The sequence below is a fragment of the Nansenia antarctica genome, assembly GCF_963989245.1.
Source record: "Nansenia antarctica genome assembly, chromosome: 20".
Taxonomy (NCBI): domain Eukaryota; kingdom Metazoa; phylum Chordata; class Actinopteri; order Argentiniformes; family Microstomatidae; genus Nansenia; species Nansenia antarctica.
The window spans coordinates 10,383,792-10,391,291 of record NC_137693.1 but is presented as its reverse complement, the minus strand read 5'-3'; the positions used below and the strand labels follow the sequence as shown (position 1 = coordinate 10,391,291).

Sequence of the window (7,500 nt, the reverse complement as noted above, 5' to 3'; positions counted from 1 at the left end):
GGCACACACACACACACACACACAGCGGGCACACACATACACCGCAGTGATACTCTGATCCCCATACAGCTGTCTGTGTTAAACCTCTTTCTCTGTCACTCTCTCTTTCTCTCCCTCCCCCTCCCCCCCCCCCAGGTGTGGATGTGTGGGGGCCGTATGGAGGACGTCCCCTGCTCCAGGGTGGGACACATCTACAGGAAGTACGTCCCCTACAAGGTCCCAGGAGGAGTCAGCCTGGCCAGGGTGAGTTGGGGGTGGGGGGGGGGGGGGGGAAGGGTTAGGGTCCCAGGAAGGTGGGGGGGGATGGTCATGTCAACCTTGGGTCAGGAGGGTGGGGTGGTGCAACGAGCTTCCCTCTGCTGTCAGTGACTGCAGAGTCACTCCCTATCCTCTGTCAGTGACTGCAGAGTCACTCCCTATCTTCTGTCAGTGACTGCAGAGTCACTCCCTATCCTCTGTCAGTGACTGCAGAGTCACTCCCTATCCTCTGGCAGTGACTGCAGAGTCACTCCCTATCCTCTGTCAGTGACTGCAGAGTCACTCCCTATCCTCTGTCAGTGACTGCAGAGTCACTCCCTATCTTCTGTCAGTGACTGCAGAGTCACTCCCTATCCTCTGTCAGTGACTGCAGAGTCACTCCCTATCTTCTGTCAGTGACTGCAGAGTCACTCCCTATCCTCTGTCAGTGACTGCAGAGTCACTCCCTATCTGCTGTCAGTGACTGCAGAGACACTCCCTATCTGCTGTCAGTGACTGCAGAGACACTCCCTATCTGCTGTCAGTGACTGCAGAGTCACTCCCTATCCTCTGTCAGTGACTGCAGAGTCACTCCCTATCTTCTGTCAGTGACTGCAGAGTCACTCCCTATCTGCTGTCAGTGACTGCAGAGTCACTCCCTATCCTCTGTCAGTGACTGCAGAGTCACTCCCTATCCTCTGTCAGTGACTGCAGAGTCACTCCCTATCTTCTGTCAGTGACTGCAGAGTCACTCCCTATCTTCTGTCAGTGACTGCAGTCACTCCCTATCTTCTGCCCTAGATTGAAGACCTCCATCTCTTCAGGCTCCACCTGAACTGTCCCTCCTGAAACCTCCCCATCCCCCTGTTCAGTTTCTCTACTGTATATTAACAACAACAACAACAAAAAGTCTTCTTCTAGCATTATGACTGCCAATGGCCCCTGGCCTGAGCAGAGATGACTTTTCTTGCGATGGCTGAATGACTGAATGACTGATGGATAGATAATAATAATAATAATAATAATAATAATAACTTTAATTTGTATAGCGCTTTTCCTGCAAATGTTGCAGCTCAAAGTGCTCCAATCATTATATAATCATAATTAAATGATGTAATTTAAAGGCAATATTAAAAAGATGGGCTTTTAGTCTAATAATTTTAGATGACTCACTTACTCAGACACTTGTTGTAAGTCGTTTTGGATAAAGGCATCTGCTGAATGTCTAAAAGTTAAATGTAATGTACTGAGTGCACACACACACACACACACACACACACACACACACACACTCACACACACACACACACACACACACACACTCACACACACACACACGTCAGGGAGGAGAGGCTCTGTGTGAGCCGTGCCTCAGCCAGGGAAAAACGTTACGTACAGGAAGTAGACTCCTCTGTGACAGGAAGTAGACTCCTCTGTGACAGGAAGTAGACAGATGTAGACTTCTCTGACGTGACAGGCGGTGGAGGAACATTATCTGCATCTCTCTCTCCTGCTGAGTTAGGCTGCCGTAGTTTATTTCAGTGCGATTCTCACACACACACACACACACACCCACACCCACACCCATACACAAACACATTGATACTCACACACAAACACATACATACGCACGTACGGATACAGACACACACACACACACACACACACACACACACACACACACACGCACACTCCCATCACACCTATCAGGGGTGTTGTGTCTGAATCGATAGGTACTTGCTGCAGCAGGCTGAGAGGATTCCAGATGAATGTTGAGTGTTTTTTCAACTGTCGCCGTCTGAAGAGACAGAAACACTCTTTTCTCTTTCTGGTGATTTACTGATTTAACCTACACTCTCTCTCTCTCTCACACACACCACTCACACACATACACCCACACGCACACACACACACCCTCGCCTCGCGCTGTGCTTTAACAGCTTGAGCACACTTCAGAAACGGAGGCAGAATAATAACGCGTCATGCTCCGTCTCCTCCAGAGGGGGCGCCACCCTCGTCCTCCCTGACCAGATGCACCGCCACACGACCCCCTGCTGCAGACCTCCCCCACAGACACACACCAGATAACACACATTTGATTACCCCTGTACCCGGGTTAGCATTCAGACAGGTGTTAGCATTCAGACAGGTGTTAGCATTCAGACACGTGTTAGCATTCACACAGGTGTTAGCATTCAGACAAGTGTTAGCATTCAGACACGTGTTAGCATTCACACAGGTGTTAGCATTCAGACAAGTGTTAGCATTCAGACACGTGTTAGCATTCACACAGGTGTTAGCATTCAGACACGTGTTAGCATTCAGACAAGTGTTAGCATTCAGACAAGTGTTAGCATTCACACAGGTGTTAGCATTCAGACAGGTGTTAGCATTCAGTCACGTGTGTTAGCATTCAGACACCTGTTAGCATTCAGACACGTGTGTTAGCATTCAGACACCTGTTAGCATTCAGACACGGGTTAGCATTCGGACACGTGTTAGCATTCGGACACGTGTTAGCATTCTGACATGGGCAGGGCTCTCAAGTCTCACGCATTGGGCGTGAGACACACGCATTTCAACCCGTTCACATGCTCACACGCCACACCCAGTGGCGGCTCCTGCCAAATCTCTCAGGGGGGGCAATTGTTGCGTTGATGGTTAAGGTGACACGTTCAAGGGTAAATTCACCTAAATCAGCGGGCTTAAATAAATTGACTCTCACAGCCATTGGTATTCAGTTATCACATATTTTATTTTAGGTGCAGCAAATCCAGGATAAAGGGCAGTGGCACAGGGGCTGATAATGTGCAATGGATGGATAAAACTATTTACATACTACAAAATACAAAATATGGACGGCATACATACTGCTCACTTGTATTGAAATTTAGCTCGTCTCTCTTTCAAAGCAGCAAAACAATCAATGACCCTCTCATTAAAATCAGGCATCTTCCTGACTAGTTCCCTCTCCATTGAAAGCATGGCCAGTGCATTCAGGCGCTCCTGGCCCATTGTGTTTCGCAGGAAGTTCTTGATTCTCTTAAGGGTCGAGAAACACCTCTCAGCTTCAGCTGTTGTCATGGGAGTAGTAATTAGGATGTTCAACAGAGCTACAGTCTCAGAGAAAGTCTCCTGGAGGTTGTAACTGTGTAGAACCTGGTACAGTGCCAGTGCACCAGAGCAGCCCTTGAACTCAGCACTCTCATAGACAAGGGACAGCTCAGTCTTGAGCTTCACCTGGTTCAGCATGGGGTATGCCTTGACAGTGGTGTTCAGAGCCTCAACAGGGAATGCATGGCAGTGCTGTTGGAACATCTCTCCTTGGAGCAGCGTGGCACTCACAAGGTGGTTGGTGAAAGAAAACCTTTCTTTGGAGTGGGCCAGGATTGTGTCGCAGATCTGTCAAAAGTATGGGGTGTGAAAGAAAATGTGGAAATAAGCACTTTGGAAGTACAACACTGAATAAAGACTGCTACCATCCCATCCCTGAATGTAACTCTGATTGGTGGTGATTTTCCAACACTGTGTTTCAAAACTTGGACCTACCTCTTTAGACAGCCTCTGCTTCTCTTCTTCTCCCAAGACCCTCCTTGATGTTCTGGTTCCTGTAGCTTCTTGCTGCTGCTCTTGAGATGAGCTTTGGTCCCTGAAGGCAGACAGACCAACAGTGTTAAGATTTCAAATAAGAAAATGTAGCTGAACAATCTGCTGTCTTGTAGTTGTAATTGTATCTACAGTAATTTCTGAAATGTAGTCTAACGATGATTTAAGGTCTCCAGGAGAGAGGGATCTGTTTTAAGTATAACAGTTGACTTTAGCTTTAACAGGCTGTGCACATGAGTCACTCCCGACCACTTAGATATCTTGGAGCTATTTAGGTAGATATGCTTATTCTTGAATATAAATATGTAGGTCTATCTATTCACAAATTAAACCTCAGACATTTTTAGACATGTTCTATATATTAGCCTAATACATATATCAAAAAAAAATGCTTAGTTGTAATTCGCTGACAAAATGTATTGTTTGATACATGTAATATACTACATTACATTAAGTAACTACATATTAATATAATGTAACATAATACATTAAATGCAAAGTTTTGTTGCAAAAAAGAAGCTTCGCATAGCAACCTACCAAATGAATAGTGGAATATCCTACTCCAATTACTCGGGCAAGCCCTAATTTTAATTCAACTCATTGTTATATAAGCCTACTAGTTTTACCGGCGCCTTTCCCATTCATCATAGCATGCATACATTTGATTATTACAAAGTTCTATATTACGGAGAAGGTACAAACTATATTTTTTGATCTTACCTTATGGCCTGCATGCTGCTTGTGGACGGCATGTTTTATGAAGACTGCGTCAATGTCAACCCCTCGTAAATCCTCGGTTATACGATTTTCCAATTTTCCCTGCCTTTGTATAAACTTGCTTTATAATAAAATTTGGTCTGGGTGGTCCTAATTCCTTTACTGTTAATTTCTCCTGGTTGCTACGACGGCTGAACGGTGGAGTTGTTCAGAACATTACTAGCCGCCATTGCCATGGTGAACGAACGTGATCTGAAATGAAGGTTAATTGGCTAGCTCGTCTAAAGCTACGCCGGACATGACGTAAGCACGTACGATTCTTTGTGCATGTCCCAAAACCCCATAGACAAATGACCGAATGGCCTGAAGTTACCAAAATAGATTTTACATGCAAGTCTACGAGAACAGCCTAGTGCAACTTCGAGTAGACTGAAAGTTGCCCTGAAAGGGGCGGGACTTGAAGCTGATTGGAACATACTCCACAGAACACTAGCTGATTGGACTATGATATACTCCACAGAACACTAGCTGATTGGACTATGATATTCAGAAGCAACACTGTCTAGAAGTCATAGAAAAAAAATCTCTCTCTTCTCCCTTTGGTGGGGCATTGTCCAATTGCCCCTAATGAACCAGCCTCCCCTGGCCACACCTTGTCTCACGCCCAATGCGTGAGACTTGAGAGCCCTGCACGGGTTAGCATTCAGACACGGGTTAGCATTCGGACTCCATGACATTTGGACTGCAGCCGAACCCCGAAGGTTCATTACGCATGCTGATCCTGTCCCAGACCACTGCTGCCGGGCCCGCCCAGGAACGGGCCTCGGCTGAGGCTGGTGGTGGTGTGAATGTGTAATTTAAGACCTATGGGCTTGAGTGTGGGGGGGGGGGGAGGGAGGGACTGGGGGGGTTTAAAATGACTTGTTTTTTTAACGACTCTGACAACAGGGGTCACGTCTTGATGCGTTCCTCTCTGGGAGAGAGGTGCATTAGAGGTGCGATCTGGAAGTCAGACAACAACAGTAAACAGGCTCCTGAGGGAGGGATGGATGGAGGGAGGGAGGGAGGGAGGGAGAGGGAGACATGGAGCACCTCGCCTCTCAGCCTCATAGACACGGAGCTGTGGAAGGACAGGCCGTCCTACAGATCACAAGGACAGTTTTAACCATGTGTCGAATACACAACACAGTGTTTACAATGGAGTAAAACAAGCTTATATTTTGTCTTTGTGTGTGTGTGTGTGTATGATTGTGTCTGTGTGTGTATGTGTGTGTGTGTGTGTGTGTGAGTGTGTCGCAGCCCTCCCCTAGTGTGTGTGTGTGTGTGTGTGTGTGTGTGTGTGTATATGATTGTGTCTGTGTGTGTATGTGTGTGTGTGTGTGTGTGTATGTCTGTGTCTGTGTCTGTGTGTGTGTGTGTGTGTATGATTGTGTGTGTGTGTGTGTTTCCCTTATTAGTCAGTTCAACTTGAGCTCATAAGTCATATCCTGAATTAAAGGTCAGTTGGCCAATGACAGATTGCACCTTTAACCGGGAACAGGAACCTTTTCCTCAGCCTGTGTATAACACATGCAATCAGCCCAGACCTCCCTGGCAGGTGACCACCTGTTTGATGTGTCTGATCTTCATACCCAGAGACAATGGAAGTAGTTAGTTATTAGTGATTGTGTGAGGTGAATCTATTACCTAGAATAGAAAGGGTCTACGCTGCAGAGTTGTGTGTGCGCGTGTGCGCGCGTGTGTGTGTGTGTGTGTGTGTGTGTGTGTGCGTGAGTGCGCATGCGTGTATGTGTGAGTGTGTGAGCGTGCGCCCGTGTGTGTGTGTGTGTGTGTGTGTGTGTGCGCCCGTGTGTGTGTGTGTGTGTTCAGTCATATCCTGGCCCTCCTCTGTTCTGTTTGAAGTGTTTTTAGAGAACAGGGTGAATGAAGGAGTCACAGAGGAGACTTTTTAATTGCTGGCCTGAGGCACTGCTGTTCCCTCCTCCACACCGTCCTCCCCCCCACCCCCACCCCCCCAAGGCTCCGCTGTTCCCTCCACCACCCCCAGCCCCCCCGAGGCTCTGCTGTTCCCTCCTCCACACCGTCACCCCCCAGCCCCCCCAACCCACCCCCCCCCCCAAAAAAAAGAAACTGTCCTCCAGCTGCCTCCACCTCCTCCACAGGCTCTGCCCCCACACCCCCATCCCCATTGGCTGAGGACCAGGTGTGTTGATTACCCAGCCCCCCCCCCCTCCCCCCCTTCAGTGCCAGTCGTCTCCGTGGTAGCAGATGGTACCAGTGAACTCCAATTCACCTGGAGGGTCCGTCAGCAGCGGGCGCTGGCTCCGAGCTCCGAGCGGAGCTGTGGGTTGCTGCTGCTGCTGCGCTTCAGGGACCACCTGTGTTTCCCTTAGCAGCAGGAGGGAGGAGGAGGAGGAGCGAGGGAGGGGGAGGGAGGAGGAGGGGGAGAGTCAAGTTAAGTAACCTACATACAGTACGTACAGCAGAACAGTCAAACGTACTGTACTCTCTCCCACGCCTAGCGCAGGCAGACTCCGGGGGTTTGGGTTTGGGAGCGGCTCGGAGCTCGCTACGGTCCGGGAGGACCAGCTGTGGCCTGTCGAACTCCCAGAGCCGGTCTCTTATTTACCTCAGACGACAGGGGTTGGAGCAGCTCTGTGCTATGGGACTTAGGGAGGCCAGAGTCTCTATTTACCTCAGACTACAGGGGTTGGAGCCGCTCTGTGCTGTGGGACTTAGGGAGGCCAGAGTCTCTATTTACCTCAGACTACAGGGGTTGGAGCCGCTCTGTGCTGTGGGACTTAGGGAGGCCAGAGTCCCTATTTACCTCTACCAGACTACAGGGGTTGGAGCAGCTCTGTGCTGTGGGGACTAGGGAGGGCTTGTCTCTGCTGTATGGACCTCAGACTCCAGGGTTTAGAGCAGCTCTGTGCTGTGGGA

The 7,500-nt window shown here is 48.8% G+C and overlaps 1 protein-coding gene across 1 annotated transcript in view; it reads left to right on the top strand.

Annotated features, from left to right (window-relative positions):
* Positions 1-7,500, top strand: part of galnt10 (UDP-N-acetyl-alpha-D-galactosamine:polypeptide N-acetylgalactosaminyltransferase 10 (GalNAc-T10)) — a gene marked incomplete at its 5' end in the record, with an annotated part of 40,294 nt that overhangs the window by 23,068 nt on the left and 9,726 nt on the right. The window contains one exon of the mRNA XM_080549426.1: positions 136-243. Within this exon, the coding sequence (XP_080405552.1) occupies positions 136-243 (108 nt within the window). The remainder of the gene's footprint in view (positions 1-135; positions 244-7,500) is intronic.